The sequence below is a fragment of the Leptonychotes weddellii genome, chromosome 13, assembly GCF_054177405.1.
Source record: "Leptonychotes weddellii isolate Sample4059 chromosome 13, ASM5417740v2, whole genome shotgun sequence".
In the NCBI taxonomy this organism is placed as follows: Eukaryota; Metazoa; Chordata; class Mammalia; order Carnivora; family Phocidae; genus Leptonychotes; species Leptonychotes weddellii.
Window position 1 is genome coordinate 73,383,111 of NC_138381.1, and position 24,879 is coordinate 73,407,989.

The window sequence follows — 24,879 nt, forward strand, 5'->3', positions numbered from 1 at the left end:
GCGCCTGGGTGGCTCAGTTGGTTAAGCGACTGCCTTCGGCTCAGGTCATGATCCTGGAGTCCCGGGATCGAGTCCCGCATTGGGCTCCCTGCTGTCAGCAGGGAGTCTGCTTCTCCCTCTGACCCTCCCCCCTCTCATGTACTCGCTCTCTCTCATTCTCTCTCTCTCAAATAAATAAATAAAATCTTTAAAAAAAAAAAAAAAAAAAAAAGAAAAGTCACTTGGTACACCTGTTTTTTTTTTTTTTTTAATTATTATGACCATTTAAAAAGGTCTGACTTAGACCGATACATTCTAAAGCATTTTAGACTTAAAAGAATGATTTTAATGCACAGAAAATTCCTAAAAGAATACATAGAGTAGAGCATGGTGAGAGCATAGGTCAGGTTTAAGAGACTAATGCTTTTCATGTTATGCCCGTATGAACTGTTCAGATTTTTTTTTTTTTTAATTATTATTCTTTAACCATGGCTTGCACTGTTTGTTATTTAAAAAATTAGTTGGGGCACCTTGGTGGCTCAGTTGGTTGAACGTCTGACTCTTGGTCTTAACTCAGGTCTTGATCTCGGGGTCATGAGTTTGAGCCCTGCATTGGGTGCCATGCTGAGCGTGGAGCAGAGTCTCCTTAAAAAAAAATTAGTTGAGTGGTGCCTGGCTGGCTCAGTTGGAAGAGCATGCGACTCTTGATCTCAGGGTTGTGAGTTCGAGCCCCCCATTGGGTGTAGAGATTACTTAAATAAATAAAACTTGGAAAAGAAAAGAAAGCTTTAAAAAATTAGTGGAAAAGATTTTTTAAAAACTTAATGGTATGAAGGGGCGCCTGGGTGGCTCAGTCGTTAAGCGTCTGCCTTTGGCTCAGGTCATGATCTCAGGGTCCTGGGATCGAGCCCCACATCGGGCTCCCTGCTCGGCGGGAAGCCTGCTTCTCCCTCTCCCACTCCCCCTGCTTGTGTTCCCTCTCTCGCTGTGCCTCTCTCTGTCAAATAAATAAATAAAATCTTAAAAAAAAACAACTTAATAGTATGAAGCCATCACTAATCATTGGTTCTTTGAACTTACTGTTGTGTTGTGGTCACTTTGTATGTATGCATCTCTCATTTTCCTGATAGACTACTCAATTTCTAGAAGACTTTTTTTCCCCCATATGGTTTGTTCATTTCTGTATTCCTTTCTTCATTCACCTTATTTATTGAGGGCCCAGTATGCGCTAGGCACAATGTAGATTCAGGGAATGAGTGAGTACCAAACAGCAAAGCAGAGACATGGTTTCTGCTTTCAAGGAGATTGTTTCAACAGATTTCTTAAAAATAATGGTACACATAGTCATTACAGTTGTGTTAAGAGCACACACATACACACACACACACACACACAGTAAGCGGGCGGCAGAGCGAGAGGGAGAAGAGCAGGAAGCCTGACGCAGTGCTCTGTCCCAGGACCCCGGGATCATGACCTGAGCCAAAGGCAGATGCTTAACTGACTGGGCCACCCAGGTGCCCTGTGTTAAGAGCTTTGAAGGAAAAGTGTAGGTTCCCATGAGTGCATACAATGTGGGCATCTGAGCATCGGGGACAAGACAAGAAAGTTCCCTATGGAAGTGACATCTTACTTTGAACATAAAAGAAGAGCAGAGGTTAGTCAGGCAATGATGGAGGGAGCGTGTAAAAAGGAGCTTGCTCCACCTGAGGACCTAAGAAAAGGCTTATGTGTTGGCAATGCAGAGGTTGGTTGAGATGAGGCTATTGTGGTAGACAGACTCAGCTTTGTAAGCCATTTTAAGAATTTTGAAATTTGTTAAAGATAGTGGGAAGCAGTGAAGAGATTTAACCAGGAGAGTGAGGTGATCAGGCTTGCAGTTTAAAAAGATAGCTCTGAATATTCTGAGGGAAATAGTTTAAAAGGGGGCAAATGTAGGCTGTGAGGTAATTGGTTAGGAGGCATCATTCCAACCCCTCCCAGTCATCTTGCGAGTAGTAGGTATTTAACAAAATTTGTTGACTGAAGGAATGTTTCACCTACAATTTGTATTCTTGGTAAAAGCAAGGCTCCTATTCCAGAGCATTTAGAATTTTAAGCAAAGGGGCACCTGGGTGGCTCAGTCGTTAAGCGTCTGCCTTCAGCTCAGGTCATGACCCTAGGGTCCTGGGATCGAGCCCCGCATTGGGCTCCCCGCTCGGCGGGAAGCCTGCTTCTCCCTCTCCCACTCCCCCTGCTTGTGTTCCCTCTCTTGCTGTCTCTCTTTCTCTCTGTGTCAATTAAATAAATAAATAAAATCTTTAAAAAAAAAATTTTAAGCAAAGATGGAGCTATGTTGTATTCAGTCTTTTTTTCTAAATTGGAGCAATATCTTCAGTAGTCTTTGAAGCTCTTGTAGGAAGTGGAAACAGTGTAGGTTGTCATTTTAGCTGCCCTAGAGACTTTCACAACAGCTGCAAGAACACACAGCCTAAAAGCTTGCTTGCTTTTTTTTTTTTTGACAAGACTGATCTCTCTTTTTTAAAGTAAGCTCTATGCCCGACATGGGCATATGCCCGACTCATGACCCTCAAGATCAAGAGGCGCACGCTCCACAGACTGAGCCATGAGCCAGCCAGACGCCCTAAGACTGATCTCTTTCTTACTCTCAGTATCCCTAAGTATGATTGGACAAATTAATCCCAGGGCCTCTTCTACCAGGCAAGTAGGCCCGCATGTGTCAGGGCCTACTGCTGTCTGCATATGTAAGGAAGAGTCACTTCTATTCAAATTGTTACCCAGGAAGGTGGCTGGCTTAGTCATTTAACAGATTTTGATAGTCTCTTGCCAATGATTTAACCCAGTGTTTTCCAACTTTCTATCGTTCTTCCATCCAGTGTGATGATTCTAGCTTTATTTAGTATTATCTGTGCTATTATTTACTTAATATTTTTCTCTAACTTGATTTTTAACTTAAATTTATTTAAAAATAATCTATATCATTATCATTAATGGAGGACCTGTCACTTGTGCTGAGAAAACAAAATGATAAAAATAGATGAAAACAAAACAATGTTGTTAAAGTCTTAACCAGATTCTGATATTTGTGTAGCTTTGAGTCTAAAGTCTGTTCCTTTGCTGTTAAAAGAAAAAGCATTAGAAAGTATTAAAGAAGTGGCTGGCTCAGTTGGAAGAGCATTCAACTCTTGATCTTGGGGTCGTGAGTTCGAGCCCATGTTGAATGTAGAGATTACATTAAAATCTTAAGGGAAAAAAAAGTATTAAAGAAGTGACTGGCTAACCCTAAACTGAGACTGTCTCTTTAATACAAGGGAAACATTGGAAGAGATCAACTTCTCACTGTGTTACCTAGTGCTGACTGCAAGGACCACCTAAAAACATTTCACTCAGAGAGTGGTACCCATGGTTTGCAAACATTGCTTTCATCTATGCATCATCAACTTTTTTTTTTTTTTAAAGATTCTATTTATTTATTTGACAGAGAGAGACACAGCGAGAGAGGGAATTCAAGCAGGGCGAGTGGGAGAGGGAGAAGCAGGCTTCCCGCTGAGCAGGGAGCCCGATGTGGGGCTCGGTCCCAGGACCCCGGGATCATGACCTGAGCCGAAGGCAGATGCTTAACCATCTGAGCCACCCAGGCGCCCCTATGCATCATCATCTTACTGTTTCCTGTGCCTGATTTGTGGATGGCTGATTTTGGCTTATTCCTGTTATTAAGGGAACACCAGGCCTCATGGTCAAACCACAGTTACCATTGAATAAGTTTTGTTTGTTTATTTATTTATTTAGAGAGAGAGAGAGGAGGGAAGAGGGAGACAAAAACACTAGTACACTCCATGCTGAGCGTGGAGCCTGACACGGGGCTTGATCCCATGACCCTGAGATCATGGACTCATCTGAAACCAAGAGTCGGATGCTCAACTGACTGTGTCACCCAGGGGCCCCACCTTTGAGTAAGTTTTAAAACAACTTACTAAAAAGACAGATTTAGGATATCAATTTATATATTTATTATTATTATTATTATTTTTTTTTAAAGATTTATTTATTTATTTATTTGAGAGAGCGAGAATGAGAGACAGAGAGAGTACATGAGATGGGGGAGGGTTAGAGGGAGAAGCAGGCTCCCCACCGAGCAGGGAGCCCGATGCGGGACTCGATCCAGGGACTCCAGGATCATGACCTGAGCCGAAGGCAGTCGCTCAACCAACTGAGCCACCCAGGCGCCCTATATTTATTATTTTTAATTAATTTTTTTTTAGAGGAGAGGGACAGAAGGAGAATCTTTTTTTTTTTTTTAAGATTTTATTTATTTATTTGACAGAGAGAGAGAGCACAAATCGGCAGAGCGGCAGGCAGAGGGAGAGGGAGAAGCGGGCTCTCCGCTGAGCAGGGAGCCTGATGTGGGGCTCGATCCCAGGACCCTGGGATCATGACCTAAGCCGAAGGCAGATGCTTAATGACTGAGCCACCCATGCGCCCCGAGAAAGAGAATCTTAAGCAGGCTCCATGCCCAGTATGGAGCTGGATGAGGGGCTCAGTCTCATGACCCTGAGATCATGACCTGAGCCAAAATCAAGTTGGAGGCTTAACCTACTGAGCCACCCAGGGGCTCTGGGATATTGTTTTTATTGGCCTGTTTTCTCCAAGGGCTACCTAATTTATATTCCAGAGTCAGTAATGTAAACGAAAATAGACTTTTACCATCTAGGCATCCAGGAAGGGGGAGCCTGACAGCAGACTGGCTGAATGTAGGGGAGTGTCTTAGTTAAACTTTTGGGTGCAAGGAGCAGAAGCCCATTGACACAAGCTCTAGTGAAGGGGGCTTGCTATAAACCCTGGTGGGAGCCTAGAGCAGGGATGCAGTTTTCAGGGTTTGATGGAAACTGAAGATGGGGTGCCTGGGTGGCTTAGTCATTAAGCATCTGCCTTCGGCTCAGGTCATGATCCCAGGGTCCTGGGATCAAGCCCTATGTCAGGCTCGCTGCTCAGTGGGAAACCTGCTTCTCCCTCTCCTACTCCCCCTGCTTGTGTTCCCTCTCTCGCTGTATCTGTCTCTGTCAAATAAATAAATAAAATCTTAAAAAAAAACCAAAAACTGAAGAGCTGTCAGGATCCAAAGCTTTTTTTTTTTTTAAGATTTTTAAAAATTTATTTGTCAGAGAGAGAGAGAGCACAAGCAGGGGGAGTGGCAGAGGAAGAAGTAGGCTCCCCGCTGAGCAAGGAGCCCAATGTGGGACTTGATCACAGGATCCTGGGATCATGACTTGAGCCAAAGGCAGACACTTAACCACCTGAGCTGCCCAGGCATCCCTAAAGCTCCCCCCCCCGCCCCCGCCAATTTTCATCCATGCTTTTATCTGTGTGTGTTTATTCTTTGCTTGGTTCTTCAGAGTTTTTTTTTTTTTTTTTTCCTGCCTACTCATCAGTTTACCCAGGGCCCAACATGTTGGCTTTGTGGCCACACCAAGATGTGACCTCTCTTTACGAGCTTAAATTAATCAACACTGCCCTGCCCCCAATCCTTTGATAAAGATAAGTGACATTTTTAATACTTTCATAAATGTTATGTGAATGAAGAGGCAAGAGACAACTCCTTTTCTTCACTCCCCATCAACTAACTTGCATCCTCTAAGGCACCTTCAAAATGGAAATTCTGGAACTGCCACTGGTAATGTCAGACTAACAATATTTATTTCCTTCCAAATGAGGTTCCCCATAGTTTCTCACTCTGGCTTTGTGACTCAGTGTTGCAGTTACAGTTTACCAGGGAGAAACCTGATTTACCCTTGGGTTAATATCCACCCCACTGGGTGTAGTTACAAGGTCTAGACGTGGTCATCGAATCCTACCCCTGCAGTAGAGGCAGTGGAAACCATTCCCAGAGAAGAGGGCATGGGCAGGTAAGTGCAGAGGGAAAGGTTAAATGCCCTTATAGTCCTGACCTCTGGTCTCATCCATTTATGGGCAGATCCTCAGAGCTGGGGTCTCATCACAGATGTTTAATTACTCTTCAGGGTATGCTCTAAAAACATGGAGTCTTACAGGAATGAGTCAGAAGTAACTTAGAACTGACTCAGAAAGAGATCAGCATATTATTAGGAAGAGAAAGTGTCCTTTATTGAGCTGAAATATCTCTGTCAGGTATTCTGTAAGGACAAATGATGGCATATTGGCTGAGCTATTTAAGAAAACTGGTGTTAGATATTTGGGTAGTTAGGCCAAGTTTGTATGCTTTTAGTTTTCTGGTTCTCCAGTCTCTCCACCTGAGTATTAGGTCTTTGATCTTCCTTTCTAGATTTCGATTGCCTCCACAGTGAGTCTGTCTCTTTTTGACCTTCCTCCCTAGATTGTGATTACCTCCAGAGTAGGGCTTCTTAATCTCTTCACCTAGCATATTTGGTGCTTATCTGTGTTATGGCATTGGAGAAAGACTGAAGAGATGAAACTCATGGGTTCATGTGGGTCTGTTTTAAGTTTTAGTCAAGTATTCATTGGAGGAAAATGGAATTTGTTAGGTAAAATGATAGTCTATTTCTGTTGTTTGGGCCACCAGGGCCGTAGATTATTTTGAGTTCTTTATGCTTCCTTTGTCCCTATGCTGATTTGGGACCTTGATGGACAAAGTGGGACCATTAGAGGTAGTAGATTGTGAACTGGCCCACATTCAGTCATCTTTCTATAATTAGAACTGACAGCTACCACCCATGTTGCCCACCTATAACACTTCTCACTTTCCTTCTCTGGAAATGAATCTTTGCTTTGTGGGTGTGTGTATCACACACATTTTGTTAATGTGCTTTATTTGTTAGAGCAGTTTCAGGTTTACAGAAAAAAGAGTGGAAAAGTACAGAGTTCCTATATATCCCCACACTCCCACTCCCTCCCCCCAGTTTCCCCTATTGTTAATATCTTGATTTAGTGTGGTACTTTGTTTCAGGTGCTGAGCCAATATGATAGGTTTTTTTATTATTTTTTAAAGATTTTATTTATTTTTGAGATAGAGAGGGCTCACGAGCATGAGCGGGGGAGGGGCAGAGGGAGAAGCAGAGTCCCTGCTGAGCAGGGAGCCCAATGCGGGACTCGATCCCAGGATCCTGGGATCATGACCTGAGCCACCCAGGCGCCCTGATAGGTTATTTTTAACTAATATACATAGTTTACTAGTTTACATTAGGGTTTATTCTTTGTGTTGTACCTTCTGTGGGTTTTGACAAAAGTATGATGACCTATATCCATCATTACAGTATCATACAGAATAGTTTCACTGTACTAAAAATCCCCTGTGCTCCACCCATTCATCCCTCCCCCAGCCCCTGATGACCACTGATTGTTTTATTGTCTCTATAATTTTTGCCTTTTCCAGAATGTCATATAATTGGAATCATATAGTATAGCTTTGTCAGATTGGCTTCTTTCACATAGCAATATGCATTTAAAGTTCCTGTGTTTTTTTGTGCCTTGATAGCTCATTTCTTTTTATCACTGAGTAATATTCCATTGTACGACTCTATCACAATTTTGTTTATCCATTGGCCCATTGAAGGACATCTTGGTTGCTTCCAAGGTTTGGTAGTTATAAATAAAGCTGCCATAAACATATGTGTGCAAGTTTTTGTGTGGAGGTAAATTTTCAGCTTATTTGGGTAGATACCAAGGAGCATGATTGCTGATCAAATGGTAGAGTATGTTTAGCATTTGAAGAAACTGCCAGACTGTCTTCCAAGGTGGTTTTACCATTTTACCTTCCCAGCAGCACTGAGTGAGAGGTGCTGTTGTTCCATGTACTCACCAGCATTTGATCCATAACTTATTTTGAGTTATCTATGCCTCATCTGCCCCTACACTGATTTGGAACCTTGCTGAGCAAAGAGGGATCAGGTAGTAGTAGTAGTAGGTTGTGGACTGGCCTGTTTAGTCATTTTTCTATATTTAGAATTGACAGCTACCACCATTTCCCATTTATGACACTTCTCATTTTCTTCTAGATCTTCTCATCTGGAAATAAATCTTTTCTTTGGTTAGACTTTTGGATAATAATTGATTCCTTTTTTTCCGTAACACAATTTTATAACAGGTCTGAGAGATGACTGTAGGAATATAAGATCGTATTCTGGGCCATCCTAGCCACTTAGAATTAAAATTGGCCCCATGATGTTTTTAATATTGAATTAAAATACTTTATGAAACATCTCATACCAGCCTATGCATTTTTCATATTTGCTGAAGGAATATAATAACTATCATAATTTGTTTTCATAGATTATCTTGATAATGGTAATAATAAAATGGCAATTCAGCAAGCAGATAAATTGTTGAAGAAACATAAGGACCTTCACTGTGCTAAGGTAAGTTCATTTGCTCTAGAGTTACTTATATTTGGTGGGTTATATATTATAATCTTAAAAGGGAAAAGATATTAAATCTGTTTAGTGACGGTTTTTTCAGGGTTTTTTTTTCCCCCAGGTTATGTTTTGTTTTGTTTTTTAAGCAGGCTCCATGCCCAGTGTGGAGCCCAATGCAGGGCTTGAACTCACAACCCTGAGATGAAGAATCACACACTCCACCAACTGAGGCAGCCAGGCGCCTGTCTAAGCTCTAAGCCATTTATTTTTCTTTTTTCTTTTTTTTAAAGATTTTATTTATTCATTCGAGACACAGGGATACAGAGAGAGAGAGAGAGAGAGAGCACGAGCAGGGGGAGAGGCAGAGGAAGAAACAGGCTCCCCGCTGAGCCAGGAGCCCGACGTGGGGCTCGATCCCAGGACGCTGGGATCATGACCCGAGCCAAAGGCAGATGCTTAACCATCTGAGCCACCCAGGCGCCCCTAAGCCATTTATTTTTCTGATTACTTAAATAGTATTTATATAAAATAGTATTTATATAAATAGTATTTAATTAAAAGCTAACGGTTTATTTCTTTGGATATTTTGGACATAGCTAATTTAATTATTTTATATTGATAGACTTCTTTTTTCTAACCAACGTTGTGCCTTTTATTTATTTTTTTAAAGTAGGTTCCACGCCCAACATGGGGTTTGAACTCACAGCCTCGATATTGAGAGTTGTATACTCCAGAGCTTGAGCCAGCCACGTGCCCCTGTTCTGCCTTCTTAATATGACTGAATAGGAAAGACTCTTGATGTGCTGCGATTTTTAGTAAAATGTGGTTTACTTGATAGCAACCTAGGCATACCTTACAGCTTATCTTGTGTTTTCAAGTTGGCCTTCTTTGGCTCTTTTTTTTTTTTTAAGATTTTATTTATTTATTTGACAGGGTATAAGCAGGGGGAGCAGGAGAGGAAATAGCAGGCTCCCCTCTGAGTAGGGAGCTTTGGCTCATAGTTTCATTTCTGTCCTTTTAAAACTAATGTTTTTCCTATGTATCAGGTTTTAAAGGCAATTGGTTTACAGAGAACTGGAAAGCAAGAGGAAGCCTTCATGTTAGCACAGGAGGTGGCAGCCCTTGAACCAACAGATGACAACTCGCTACAGGCACTGACTATTCTTTACCGGGAGATGCACCGACGTATGTTTCTTTTTCATTGTTTTTAAACTTGAGCTGAAGTTTTTGTTTCTTTCGTCTTCTTTTTTTTTTTTAAAGATTTATTTATTTATTTTAGAGAGAGAGAAAGCATGCAAGGGGGCGGGGGGAAGGGGAGAGGGAGAGGGAGAGAGAGAATCTCAAGCAGGCTCCACACCCAGCATGGAGCCCAAGCTGGGGCTTGATCTCACGACCCTGAGATCATGACCTGAGCTGAAATTAAGAGTTGGATGCTTAACCAACTGAGCCACCCAAGCGCCCCAAGGTTTTGTTTATTTCTGATTGAGTTCTCTCTTTGTTCATTTTACTTATCACTCATGTTTTGAGTGGATGGCAATAGTCAAAATAATGCATTAACCATGATTTACAAAGACAGGCAGAAAGGATATTTTACGTGTATTAGTATCCTGAATTGGAATGAGTTGAGGTTGGTTTGTGACATTTTGATTTACTGAATGGAAGAGTTACCCTTTTTACTATTTGATATGGAAAATTTCAAACATAAAAAAAACCAGAACAGCATAATAAATCTCACTGAACTCATTATCCACCTTCAGCAGTCATTGTCCCATGGCAAATTTTACTGTATCCCATCCCCTGCCAGATTCTTTTTTTTTTTTAAAGATTTTATTTATTTATTTGACAGAGAGAGACACAGCGAGAGAGGGAACACAAGCAGGGCAAGTGGGAGAGGGAGAAACAGGCTTCCTGCGGAACAGGGAGCCCGATGCGGGGCTCGATCCCAGGACCCTGGGATCATGACCTGAGCCGAAGTCAGACGCTTAATGAAGTCAGATGCTTAACGATTGAGCCACCCAGGCGCCCCTGCCCATCCCCCGCCAGATTATTTCTAAGCATATTCTAGGTAGTCTACCATTTCACCTGTAAATAAAGTTTTTCATTGTTAATTTCTTAAATCTTTTATTATGGAGTAATACGTATCTTCCATAATACATATTATAGAAGATACATTTTATATAACACACTAGAATACTTGATGTGGAATAATGAACGTTCATGAATCTACCAATCAACTTAAGAAAGAGCATTATCAATACTGACAGCTTCCTATGTGTTCCTTATCAATCTCACTTCCCCTTTTACATTCCAAGAGGTACTTGTTTCCTGAATATATTTTATTATCTTGCTTTTAAAAAAAATCTTTATCACATTTGTTTTTCTAAGTAATACTTTATTAATTTTGCTCAATTTTGACTTATTTGAAAAATTTTGCCTTTGGGGCTTCTGGATGGCTCAGTTAATAATCTGTCTTCAGCTCAGGTTATGATCCCGGAGTCCCAGGATAGAGCCCCACATCGGGCTCCCTGCTCAGCGTGGGGAGTCTGCTTCTCCCTCTGCCCCTCACCGCACTCGTGCTCTCGCGCTCTCTCTCTCTCAAATAAATGGGTAAAATCTTAAAAAAAAGAAAGTTTGCCCTCAAACCATCACGTTGTACACCTTAAGATACACAATTTTTATTTGTCAGTTATTCCTCAATAAAGCTGGAAAAATAAAATAAAAATTTTTGCCAACCTAGTGGACAGAAATGTTACTTTCCAGTTTTGTTTTTCATTTTTTTAGAAGATTTTATTTATTAGGGAGTGCGAGCAGGAGGGGGGAGGGGCAGAAGGAGAGGGAGAAGCAGACTCCCTGTTGAGCAGGGAGCCCAATGTGGGGCTCGATCCCAGGACCCTGGGATCATGACCTGAGCTGAAGGCAGATGCTTAGCTGACTGAGCCACCCATGTTTTTCGTTTTTTAAAAGACAGAACTAAAGAGTTGGGTATTATATCTGATTATTTAGGGATTATGTTGATTTAGGGTTACGGATTCTCCCCCAGTGTTTTTTTAAAAATCATTTATCTCACAAATACTGAATGTTTCTCTATGACAAGTATTGTATCCAAGTCAAAGATGAAAGGTGCTCTCTCTGCCCTTGTGTTACTCATAGTCTTTAAGGGGAAATTCAGGGGGACCTGGCTGGCTGTCAGAGCATGCAACTCTTGATCTCAGGGTCGTGGATTCAAGCCCCATGTTGGATGTAGAGCTCAATTAAAAAAAAAATAAGGGGAAATTCATCAATAGACTTTTCTACATTATGTGTTAATAAATGTTATAAGAGACTTATTTAAAAAATTTAAAGATGGTAGAATGAAGCAGTGATCAAACTGGGTGGAGGTGCACAGATGGTGTTTGGGAAGGATTACATTTGAACTTGCACAGTTCCTTGCAGAGAGGATTACATTTGAGCTGGGTCTTGGTCTTGGATGATGTTCACTGAGCAGAAAAGAGAGGAAAGGAGAATCCAGGCAGAGGGAACATGCAGAGGTATGATATAGCACTGGGAGTCTAGTGGAGCTACAAATAGTTTGAGATGCCGGAACACTAAGTGCTGTGGGAAATAAGTAGGAAGGAGACAGAGAGGCTAGATCCTGGAGGGTCTTATTTATATATTGCAGATGTGTTGGGGAGGCCTGAGCTATTCCATGCTTCATCGAATAACACCCAACCAAGAGAAGAGTAATGATCAGATGAGGCAAAACAAATACTTTCTTCTTCCTTAGTGATAGGAGACATCTATTTCCTCCAAAGGGGGAAAAAAATTAAATGCTGTTAAGATTTAATGTATACTTCAATAATTAAGGAATGTCCTATTTCTTTTTATCCTAGCGGAGTTAGTTACAAAACTTTATGAGGCAGCTGTGAAGAAAGTTCCCAATAGTGAGGAGTATCACTCTCACCTCTTCATGGCTTATGCCAGAGTGGGCGAATATAAGAAAATGCAACAGGTAACTTGATTCCAAACCTCCTGGGCTGTGGGATTTGCTATTAGACGCAGTCTTTTTAAATGTGACTTAATTGTAGGAATATGTTTGCATGTGTGTGTAGAGCCAAATCTATGTATTTGTGTGTGGAGATCAGGCAGATACTTTCTTGTGTGTTTTAAAGATGAACTATTATTCAAGTTCTTTAAGTGTTTTATTTGGGGAAATCTGATTGTTCTTTGGTGGCTTGGTGGTATGTTTTGTTTGGTTCTGGTAAGTTGGCTTCAAATTGTCCCACTGCATGAAATTGTTGTTATAGTTTCAGAAAATGGGCAGAAATCCCAGAACAAAAAATGAACAGACTATAGAAAGATTAACCTTAAAGTTTAGATCTAATTTGTAAATTTAACTCTTTGTAGCCTGAGGAGATTTTTAAATACACCTGGGAAAACTCCCCACTGTTTGGATACTTGTCTTTTTCGTAGAGGCAGCTTATTTGCCAGTTAGCACATTTTAGGTGTTCCATATATTTAGATGTATGTGAAGGAGCCTCATTTGGACTAGTGGGTGGGTAAAGTCAACATCCCAGAGAAATGAAACTGTTAAGCCCATAAAGGGTTATGATGTCAAACTAGCATTTTTTCAGAAATGGCTTTGTTTGTGGGAATAATTTCTTCTGAAAGCAAAGCTTTCTTACTTGGGTTTTTATTTTGTCTTATTCTTTACTTGAAATATCAGACTATAACAATAGATAAATTAGGGAGGGTGGAAGGTACTATATTAATATAAATCCTTTCTCCTTAAAATTAATCTTTGTATTTGCTTATGCAAGTTTTTAAATTGGAAGAAATTTTTTCCCCAAATATAATTCTTTGAAGAAGTTTTATTTACTGATGGAGTATATTCTCAGGAGAAATAATCAGATTATAATTTTTCTTTTCTTTTTTTTTTTTTTTAAGATTTTATTTATTTATTTAACAGAGAGAGAGACAGCGAGAAAGGGAACACAAGCAGGGGGAGTGGGAGAGGGAGAAACAGGCTTCCTGCGGAACAGGGAGCCCGATGCAGGGCTCAATCCCAGGACCCTGGGATCATGACCTGAGCCGAAGGCAGACGCTTAATGACTGAGCCACCCAGGCACCCCTATAATTTTTCTTTTAATGTAAAATGGGTATATATTTTTAAATTGGCAATGCTAACATGTATATATGTAAATCTTTAATATCATTTTTATTTCTAGGAATATGTTTTAAGGGAAGTATATTAAATGTCCGTTAATACAGATACAGTTAAAGGAATTATGATTCATCCATATGGTAGAATAAAATGCAACACCCCACCTCCCCTTAAATGGTGTCTTTGTCTTTTTCTACCAGTCCATAAAGGATATATCTCTAAGGGAATGTACCAAAATGTTACCAGGATATAGGCCTGTGGATACTTTTCTTTCTCTTAATTTCCTTTTTTTTTTAGGCATGTGTTAATTTTATGATCCCATAAAACATATTTTTGAACTATGTCTATTATATATACATGCAGTAAAATAACAAAAAGGACAAGTTAATGCAATGACAATATCAGGGTAAATTTTGAAAAAGGGAAAAAATAATCTGCCACTTGAACAGAATTTTTATTTTTTTTTTTTTTACTGTTGAACTTTACATGTTGGCAGAGATATACATATACCTTTGCATCTTGCTCTTGGGAGCCACTGCTTTGATGTGGCTTAATAAGTCATTGATCCTAAATATGTTGTAGCTATAGCTTGTTTTTTTTTTTTTTTTGTATGGTTGTTTTTAAGATTTTATTTATTTGAGAGAGAGAGTGAGCAAGAGAAATGGAGCAGGAGAGGGGCAGAGGGAGAGGGAGAAGCAGACTCCCCGCTGAGCAGGGAGCCCAAGGACAACATGGGGCTTGATCTGGCACTCGGGGATCATGACCTGAGCTGAAGGCAGACGCTTAACCAGCCGAGTCACCCAGGCACCCTGCGATAGCTTGTTTTTACATTATTCCATTCTAGTATATTGGAAGAATAGAGCGTTCTGGTGTTAAATGTTTCAGAATGAAATGTCTAATTTTTATTTTACCTTTTTTGCTGCTTAAGATCGTTACAATTTCTTAGTTTATATGTATGTTTATTTTGAAAGTGGTATGTCAGTCTGGGGTAATAGGTAGTTTACAAATTAAATGTCATGTTTCATGAGGGTGAGCGTTTTTGTTCACTCTTGAATCCTCAGTGCCTAGAATAGCATCTGCACAATAAATTTTTGTTAAATAAATGATTTGCATTAACTGGTGGAGGTAAAAGGGAGGGAAGCCAGGGAATCAGAAAATTTAAGGACTTCTGCTGTCCCAAATGACATTCCTGGCAGGTAATATTTAAAATCATCTTGAATGAAGATTTGCTAGGGGTTCAAAGGTAATTGGACTTTTCTTTTTCTGTAAATGATATTTCCTTTCGTTCGTTTGTTTGTTCATTTGTTTTTTGACGTTCTTGTATTCTGAGTCACCAGTTCACAGCCATGTTTTTTAAACTTGTCTGTCTTCAAAAGTTTTCTGTATCAGCAGAGTATCAGTGTCTGCAACATAGTATAGGGTGCAGGCATGAAATTTTTGTCTTACCTTTTGTATTAAAAATTCATACAAATTTTATATTTTACTCCTTTTTATTTCTGTATGTCATTATAAAAATGTTTTCTTTCCCCAAATGATCAAGTAAAATTGGTTTTCTAACACTTTTCATTCCATTCCTCCAGAGTTTGGTGTTAGAAGCAGGGACCTTAAGCCATCTTAGACTACTTTTTTTTTTAATTTTGTTTATTTGAGAGAGAGAGAGAGAGAGGGAGAGCAGGAGAGAGAGCGAGCAGGGGGAGGGGCAGAGGCAGAAGGAGAAGCAGACTCCCCGCTGAGCAGGGAGCCTTACTCAGGGCTCAATCCCAGGACCTTGAGATCATGACCTGAGCCAAAGGCAGATGCTTAACCGACGGAGCCCCCCAGGCACCCCTTAGACTCTCCTTCTTATCCTGTATGTCCATTTTGTCTTTAAATCATTTTCACTCTTTTTCTACAGTGTCTTTGAGGTCTCTTTTCTATTTGATCTACCTCATCCTGATTTAGTTCCTCATTGCCTCATCTCTTCTATTTTCTTCCTTCACAGTACAGCTAAAATACTCTTCCTGGAAGAGTATAGATGTATACATATCACTCCCTTACTCTGTATAACAGACTCCTTTTTGAGTGCTTTACAACCAGAGTATCTCAGTTACCTTTCAGCCCTTTTCCCCTACCAGTCCTCTTAATCCTTATTTATAGCCAAACGTCCTATTTGTTCTTGTCAACATATGTCTCTTCTTTCTTTAGTATTTTGTTCAGATTCAGATTTTGCTTCTACCTAGAATTGACTCACCCCAAATGTTTTTCTTTGTGTGTACGTATCCTTAACCCTATCTTTGCCTGTAGACATTCTGTTAACCTTCAAGGTTCATCTGAAAGACTGCTACTTTGAAGAAGGCTTTATTGATTAAGTTACCTTCCCTACTTTCCCTTAAAGAAAGAAAAAGAAAGGAATGAACAAACTTATGACCATGCCTTTTTTGAAAACAAAAAGGCATCGTGTTTTTGTATAGGATGTTTATTTTTTTTCCCAAGTATTATTTTAGTCATTTGAATATTTGTCTTATCTCTTTCCCTAGCTTTTAAGTGTGTTTGGGACCAGGACTCAATCTTTGTATCATGGGCAGAATAGACATTTCCTTCCACTAAATAGGGGCTCCGTATAATTTTTCAAGTGGACTGAAGATAAGCAAAAGATTAAAAAACATAAAATAGTAACTGTGACAATTAGCTGAGTTCTTAGCATTGATTACTAGTTGGCTAATTATGGGCAGATTCTCAGTTATGCATGAATAGATCTACTTTGTTCCTTCTTGCCATGTCCCTGCTTTTAAGTATTTCACATTATACATTTCACAAAGAAAGGGTTCAGTTCTAGTTAATGGTATCTTGAAAGAACCTGATTATTTTCCTAACCTAAGAATTATTATTTTTTTAATAATGCCAGAGTAAACTTTTCTGATTTTAAGTTTAAATATACTGTCTGGGGGCGCCTGGGTGGCTCAGTCATTAAGTGTCTGCCTTCGGCTCAGGTCATGATCCTAGGGTTCTGGGATTGAGCCCCACATTGGGCTCCCTGCTGAGCAGCAGGGAGCACCTCAATACTGTCAATTGAGCTTCTCCCTCTCCCACTCCCCCTGCTTGTGTTCCCTCTCTTGCTGTTTCTCTCTCTGTCAAATAAATAAAATCTTTAAAAATAAATAAATATACTGTCTGCATTTTTTTGTTTGTTTTACTATAACTAGTTAGTGCAGTATTTTTAGGTAAGTTTGTCGGTATACATTCATAAGCCAAATTTTATGTTTGTTGGTAGTCTATCAGAACCATATTGGATTGCTGTATTTCCAAAAATACTGGCCTTTAATTTGAAGAAATCTGGTTCAAAAGGTGAAATATTCCTGATGTAAAAATTCACCTTTGTGATTACCTATATTGTTGTCCACTAGAGAATATCCATCAAGTCACTAGGCACTTACAGTAACTGGGACGTGTAGACGTGTTGCTCTTCTCCTAGGAAACTTCTTGCCACATATCTAGATCATTAATTGCCATTTGTATGATGTTTTCCAAATTAAGTATTTATGGCTCTCTGTCTTTCAGGCTGGCATGGCTCTATATAAGATTGTCCCCAAAAACCCTTACTACTTTTGGTCTGTGATGAGCTTAATTATGCAAGTGAGTATGGCATTCAGAATGGGATTGAGATTTATTTTTATTTTTGTATATAGTTATTGTCCTTAACTTGTCTTCTGAACACCTTGGGTAATGTGTCGCAGCGTGTGTCAAACAGGGACTTTACATAATGTCAATTTGACTTTTTGAGTTGGGGAGTTTTGGTATTTATTCCTTATGAGTTGGTATATCAGTTTATTTGTATGTAGCACAGACTGTATTTCCCCTGAATCTTAAATCCATTACTGGGTTATTTGATCAAGTATGAGCCTCGTTTGATATTTTGACTTGAGGTTTGTCTTTAAAACAGTATTGTTTGTTAGTGATCACGTTATTGAACTGGATGGCCTTGTTTTATCAATTCCGTTTTTTGAACCTCCGTTTGCTCTTTTGCAGAATGGAGATGCTTATCTCCCAGAGCCAGTGTAAGGACCAAAAGGAGATAGTGTGTAAGAGAAGATGGGGAGGAAAGAGTTAAAATGTAGCAGTTAAGTCAGAGAGGCTCTGGGTTCAGACAGGTCTGCATTCATATACTGGTTTCAGCACATGTCTTAGAGAACTGTTGGGGAATCTCTTAGTTTATCTATGAAATAAGCATAATAGCTACCTTCAGCTACTGAGCTCTGAGCAGAATCTCAGGCAATGTTAAAATTATTAATAAGCATTGATTTTAATTATCAATCTAAGATAATCCTAATTATTGAAACTAGTTAATACTAGGCTGTATAAATGGAAGGTATTGGCGTTTTCCCTCTAATATGTGAACATCTCAAAAAGACGTCTGAAAGGCTTTACTCTTCAAACACCTGATGATACCTTTTACATATAATAAACAGTATAGGCATATCCCCTCTTAACATAGTTCTAGAAAAATGTATGAATAACCTATTTAAAAGCTAGGCCATATTGTGCAAATCCAGTTTGTCAAAAATGTATAGGATAATGCATCTTTAATAAATCTCTTCTAAAGCAAACCACTCTGTAATGTATCTTCCTGGCAAGTTCAAATTAGGTCTGATATTAGACATAGTGGACTGATAATTATGTGCTGGAGTCACAGTAATGGTCTGCCTGGTAATAATATAAATAGTGCAAGCAGGGGAGAAATTAGAGTGAAATATTTATTTTTTTCTCCTATAGTCTATATCAGCACAGGATGAAAATCTCTCAAAAACGATGTTTCTGCCCCTCGCTGAAAGAATGGTAGAAAAAATGGTGAAAGAGGACAAGATAGAAGCCGAGGCTGAAGTGAGTAATGGAAGTCCTACAAAAGCCGTACTTTTGTATTTGCATGAGTTTGATATTGCTACAATATTATGCTATGGTATTACAAACTGCTCTCTTATTCCAGTTAGAGAGCTGGGTCCTCACTCTTGTGTAAATATGAAGCTTTGGAAGTACCCAGCTTAAGTATAATGAACATTCTTATTGCTGATTTCATCTCATTTGAAGATAGTGTTCTTTTCTATTAGATACTTTTAAAATTAAATTAAATTAAAATAAAATTTTCTTAAGTAGGCTCCACACCCAGCATGGGGCCCAACTTGGGCTTGAATTCATGACCCTGATACCAAGACCTGAGCCGGTATCAGGAGTCAGACACTTAACTGACTGAGCCACCTACATGCCCCTTGATAACTTTTTAAAAACATGCAAATGACTATTCTTATTGAAAAGTTTCGATTGTTGCATTTCTTACTTGTTTTTTCTGTAAGGTTGAACTTTATTATATGATCTTGGAACGTTTGGGAAAGTACCAGGAAGCCTTGGATGTTATCAGAGGAAAATTAGGAGGTAATTTTTAAAGTTTTCTTAAAGTTTTTTTTTCTTCTATTTAAACACGAAAAAAATATTTTTAAAGATTTTATTTATTTATTTGAGAGAGAGTGAGCGAGTGAGTGAGAGAGCGAGAACAAGCTGGGGGGGCCAGGGGAGAGGCAGAGGGAGAAGCAGACACCCTGCTGAGCAGGGAGCCTGATGCAGGACTCGATCCCAGGACCCTGAGATCATGACCTGAAGACAGACGCTTAACTGACTGAGCCATCCAGGTGCCCCAAACATGAAAAATATTTATTGTGGAAAATTTCTTCCTTATACAGAAACATAAAGATATAAAGACATAGAGGGCGCCTGGGTGGCTCGGTTGGTTAAGTGACTGCCTTCGGCTCAGGTCATGATCCTGGAGTCCCTGGATCGAGTCCCGCATCGGGCTCCCTGCTCGGCGGGGAGCCTGCTTCTCCCTCTGACCCTCCCCCCGCCATGTGTTCTCTCTCTCTCATTCTGTCTCAAATAAATAAATAAAATCTTAAATAAAAAAAAAAAGATATAAAGACAGAAAAAATCACTTGTGATCATCTTATGTTCTTCCAGACTTTCCTGTATGTTCTACATTTACTTTTAAAAAATATTTTATTTCATTTTATTTTTTAAAGATTTTATTTATTTGTCAGAGAGAGAGAGGAAGAGAGCACAAGCAAGGGCACAGCAGGCAGAGGGAGAAGCAGGATCCCTGCTGAGCAAGGAGCTCGATGCGGGACTCGATCCCAGGACCCTGGGATCATGACCTGAGCCGAAGGCAGATGCTTAACTGCCTGAGCCAACCCAGGGGTCCCTAAAAAATGTTTTAAAAATGAAAGTAATTCATGGATTCAGAAAATTCAAGATGTGTGAAAGAAAGATTATACTCCAGATCTCCGACCCTTTGTCCTCTAGGTTCTTTGCCATTTACTTGTTCTGTGTATCCTTCTAAAGATGTACTTCCCCCTCCTCCTTCTTCCCCCCAGTGTTTTCTTTCTTTTTTTTTTTTTTTAAGATTTTACTTATTTGTTTGTCAGAGAAAGAGAGAGCGCGTGCCAGAGAGCACGAGCAGGGAGGAGAGGGAGAAGCAGGCTCCCCTCAGCCAGGAGCCCGATGAGGGACTCTATCCCAGGACCCTGGGCAGACGCTTAACGACTGAGCCACCCAGGAGCCCCTCAAGCTTTTTTTTTTTTTTTTTAAGATTTTATTTATTTATTTACTTATTAGAGAGAGAGCGCACGAGAGAGTGAGTGTGAGCTGGGGGAGGAGCAGAGGGAGGGAGACAAGGAGACTCCACACTGAGGGTGGAACCAGTGCAGGGATTAATCACATGACACTGAGATCAAGACCTGAACTGAAACCAAGTTGTACGCTTAACTAAGTGGCCCAGATACACCAAGCCTTTTTTTTTTTTTTTAAGTAAGCTCTACACCCAACATGGGGCTCAAATGCAAAACCCTGAGATCAAGAGTCACATGCTCTACTGACTGAGCCAGCCAGGCGCCCCTATTTCAATCTTTTTATAGATAAAACGTATCTTACAGTTTTTATTTAATTTTGAGGGAGGATAATTTTTTTTATTTGTTTAAAAACCATTGATACTTTCTTTGAGCTGCTTTTCTTTATCCTTTGCCTATTTCTAAAAATGTGGATAATCTTCTTAATGATTTGCAAGAGCACTTTAATGTTAAAGATGTTAGCTCTTTTCCATTATAGTGAAAATACTTCTTCCCTTTTTGTTGAAAACTTATTTGTAGGAACTTCATAGATTGATCTAACCATTCCCCTTTGAAGATGTTTCTGACAAAGATTTAGGTTCCTAAACATTTATCCATTTTTGATGATTTCCGTGGGAGAAAGTCCTGGCAATCCAGTGTTGTTTTGACAAACCTGGGTTTTAATTGTGCCTTTATAGTCATTGGGGGAATCTAACTGTAGATGAATAGCCTCAGATCTCTCATTAGGAACAGTCATTAAAAAACTTTATTTCAGGGATGCCTGGGTGGCTCAGTCGGTTAAGCATCTGCCTTTGGCTCAGGTCATGATCAAAGTCCCTCATCGAGCTCCTTGCTCAGCAGGGAGCCTGCTTCTCCCTCTGCCTGCCACTCCTCCTGCTTGTGCTCTCTCTCTCTGTCAAATAAAATCTTAAAAAAAATAAAATAAAAAAATAAAAACTTTATTTCATACAGGTGTGTATATCCTTTACTTGACCATATGTGGTTATAAAACTAACTCTGATAGTTAACTAATTATATAAAATGTAGGAGTTTTTGTTGTTATTATTTCTTTTTTTTTAAGATTTATTTGAGAGTGAGAGAAAGTGAGCATGTGGCGGGGGGAGGGTGGTGGCCAGAGGGAGAGGGAGAAGCAGACTCCCTACTGAGCAGGGAGCCTGATGCAGGCTGATCCCAGGACCCTGAGATCATGACCTGAGCCAAAGTCGGATGCTTAACTGACTGAGTCACTCAGGCACCCCCCCCTTTAAGATTTTATTTATTTATTTGAGAGCGAGATTATTATTGTTTAATGTTATTTATTCTTTAATTTCAGCCTCCTTGCATATGGGTATAAGTCAGCCATTCTGTTTTTACCCAGCTGGATTGTAGTTTAGGATAGTTAACATGAAGATTATCTGTAGGAAATTCATAATGTAATTGTTGGTATCCGTAATCTGCTAAGCTGTTCTGAAAGGTTGGGGCAAATCTAATTTGTTCAGAAATAGTAGTCATAGTTTTTCTGTTCCCAGCTGTTGGGAAAGTGTTTGATTCATCTCTGTTCATTTTTGTATTCTTCCTAACATCTCACCTTGCTCATCCCATTCCAAGTCCAGCTTATTCGATGTTTTGGAACTGTTTGTATAGATGGGAAGTCTGTCTATGGACCAAATATACTAGTTCCTAGATGCTTTTGGGGTTTTATAAATGTACCCCATATTTTAGATCCTCAACTCAATACATTCTGGATCTTTATGGAAAAAAATGATTATAAAAGTTTAGTATCAGAAATTTACTTTTTTCTTCTCAGGAAAATAATCTTTATTAAGATAATAGTTTGTATCTGGCAGTGGTCCCATTTTCTAAGAGAGGGAATTAGAAAATGTGACATTTTCCTTCTTGGGTTTGGACTTTATTCTGGTTTCTGAGCAGAAATGAAACCAGCTTACCAATTTTTATAACTTTTAATTGTAGAGAAGTTGACAAGTGAGATTCAAAGTCGGGAAAATAAATGCATGGCTATGTATAAGAAGCTGAGCAGGTGGCCAGAGTGCAATGCCCTTTCCAGGCGCCTCTTATTGAAAAAGTGAGTAGATGCTTCTTTTTGGACCATGAGACTAAAGTGGGGCTCTCAGGTGTCACTACTGAATTTTTTTTTTTTTAATCTGTTGTCTTTTGTATTACCTGGGCATAAATCTTTTAGTAGTGTGTCCTAGGTATTTTTTAAGTTTTTGATGAACCTTTATCTTTTGGTAAAGAGGTATAATGGAACTTACGCCACAAGGGTGCTGAGTGTTACATCTTTAGAATGAATGCTAAAAATCATTGATTTGTTAAATTCAGTATTGGTCTAAAAGAAACATGTCCCTCCCCCCTCCCCTCCCCCCCATTTTGGGGAAGTGCTAATGTGGGAATTTTCTGTTAAGAATATTAGTTTTCTGGACCTGGTTATTTCATTGAAGGAAATAATTGTTTCTTAAAAGTTTTTTACTTTTTTTTTTCTTTAAAACTTTTTTTGCTTTGAAAATGCCTTTGGAGTTGCCCTTTTAGGCAGCAGAGGAAACTCAGAGGGAGGGGTGGGCTTCTCCTAGTAAAGACTAAAATGTAACTTAGAAAATAAGTTGAGTATCATGGTTCCTAGGGCAGACTTGTCACAACTTGGGTTTAATCCTTTGTGTACCATTCAATCTGATTTTAGCTCAGATGACTGGCAGTTCTATCTGACTTACTTCGATTCTGTCTTTCGACTGATTGAAGACGCCTGGACTCCTCCTGCTGAAGGTGAACAGTAAGTTGACTCCTTTCCTGAATTACAGTGGCACTTTTTAGCATGGTGTATCAAAAGGATTTCATTGGAAGCCTAATAGAATTCTTTTTTGGTCTCAATAGTGTATCCCTTTCAAAGTATAAGATTTTTCATTTTTTTAAAATTATAAAATAAATATGTGTTCATTGTAAAAAATCTTAAACTAGTGCAGAAATGTATGGTGTGAAAGTGTTAGTTCCTAGTTATCTTACCATCCCAGAAATAACATTTTTTCCTTTTTCCACTTTTATTGAGGTATAATTGACTCAGAGATAATTCTTTTTTTTTTTTTTTTAAGTAATCTCTACACCCATGATCCTTGAACCCATGATCGAGTCGCATGCCCTGCCAACTGAGCCAGCCAGGTGCCCCCAGAGATAACTCTTGATGGCAGTTTAGAGTCTTGTCTTCCAGATTTATTTCTGTTGATATACTAACATAATTATTCTCATTATTTAACATAAAAATGCAGTCATATTAGACATAATGGTTTGCAACTTAGTATTTTCTCCCTTAAAATGTATCTTGAGCATCTTCCATTATGGTACATACAGATTCGTTTCATTCTTTTTAGTGACTTAAGAGAACTCCTCTTTAGAGATGTACGGTAATTCATTTAACCTATCCCCCATTGATGGACTGATGGACACTTGGATTGTTGCTGGTTTCCTTTTTTTTTTCTTTCTTTGCTATTCTAGACAAAAACACAAACATAAATGGGATCTTTTTAAAAAGGAAGCAGGATTTAAGATGGTGATGAGCTGATGCTTACTTTGTAATATTAACTGAGTCATCTAATTTTTCTCAGTCTTCATTCTTTAAGCAGTAAAGTAAAATTTACTTAGATTTTTTAATTAGGCAATATTTTATGTATATAAAGTTATCCTTTTTTTTTTTTTTTTTTTAAGAAAGCGGTAGAGGTAATTAGTCATGGTGCAGTAATCAGATGCCAAAATCGGGAGTAATCCTTTGCCATGTTGTCAGAATGTGCTCATAGTTCTTTTACTCCCATATTATTTTATAATTATCAGAGTGCTTTTTATTTTTTAATTTGTTTCTTTAAGTCAGTTTGGCTTCACTTTTAAGTTTTAGGATGGACAAGAGAGATACAAAATACCTTTCTCCATGTGTGTTTTTTTTTTTTTTTTTTTTAAAGATTTTATTTATTTATTTGACAGAGAGAGACACAGTGAGAGAGGGAACACAAGCAGGGGGAGTGGGAGAGGGAGAAGCAGGCTTCCCGCAGAGCAGGGAGCCCGATGTGGGACTTGATCCCAGGACCCTGGGATCATGACCTGAGCCGAAGGCAGTCGCTTAACCAACTGAGCCACCCAGGCGCCCTCTCCATGTGTTTTATACCTAGCTCTTTAGAAGGAGAAGTGCATTATTCTGCAGAAGAAGCTGTGAAGTTTATAGAAGATCGGATAACAGAAGAATCTAAAAGTTCCCGCCATCTCCGAGGACCACATCTTGCTAAACTGGAACTGATTAGACGTTTAAGACGTCAAGGTTTTAATGATGAGTACAAATTGGGTAAGAACCCTTAATATTATTTGGGAACCTTGGAGAAGATACAGGAATGACCTCCATACCCAAGTGCAGTATTCATTCTCTGAGGTCTACGATGAAGTCATGTTTGGGAAGCAAATGTCTTCATAACCTGAAAATATTTACTCATGAATGGATTACTGATACCATTAGCCCTCAATCATATCTTCAACTCAACATTAGCATCTCTTCCTGTTCCACCAGAGTCTTTATCAGGCATTCTTTTTTGACCCAACATTAATGTCAAAATCAATTTCAAAGTGAAATAGCCAGTTTCATGAAAGTTTCAAGATTTCATGAAGTGGATGAAAGGTTTCTTGAAAGTCTGCTTCAAGCACTCACAAAACCATTGATGAAAGAACATCTGGCAGAGTTAGAACAATTAACAGTTAAGAGAAAATTTATAAGGACAATGACAAGATAGGAGAAAAACATAATTTGGGT

General features: G+C 39.2%; 1 protein-coding gene across 3 annotated transcripts in view; it reads left to right on the top strand.

The window, feature by feature from the left end:
• NAA25 (N-alpha-acetyltransferase 25, NatB auxiliary subunit) overlaps window positions 1-24,879 on the top strand; it is a 73,835-nt gene that overhangs the window by 4,750 nt on the left and 44,206 nt on the right. For 2 of the 3 annotated variants that reach the window (XM_081802190.1, XM_081802192.1), the window contains exons 2-10: window positions 8,239-8,324; window positions 9,368-9,506; window positions 12,191-12,309; window positions 16,999-17,073; window positions 18,211-18,318; window positions 18,786-18,864; window positions 22,056-22,167; window positions 22,780-22,869; window positions 24,251-24,420. In XM_081802190.1, the coding sequence (XP_081658316.1) occupies window positions 8,239-8,324; window positions 9,368-9,506; window positions 12,191-12,309; window positions 16,999-17,073; window positions 18,211-18,318; window positions 18,786-18,864; window positions 22,056-22,167; window positions 22,780-22,869; window positions 24,251-24,420 (978 nt within the window). Of the gene's footprint in view, window positions 1-3,583; window positions 3,930-8,238; window positions 8,325-9,367; window positions 9,507-12,190; window positions 12,310-16,998; window positions 17,074-18,210; window positions 18,319-18,785; window positions 18,865-22,055; window positions 22,168-22,779; window positions 22,870-24,250; window positions 24,421-24,879 lie in introns of those variants that run through there. The other variant, XM_081802191.1, reaches the window with a different exon arrangement.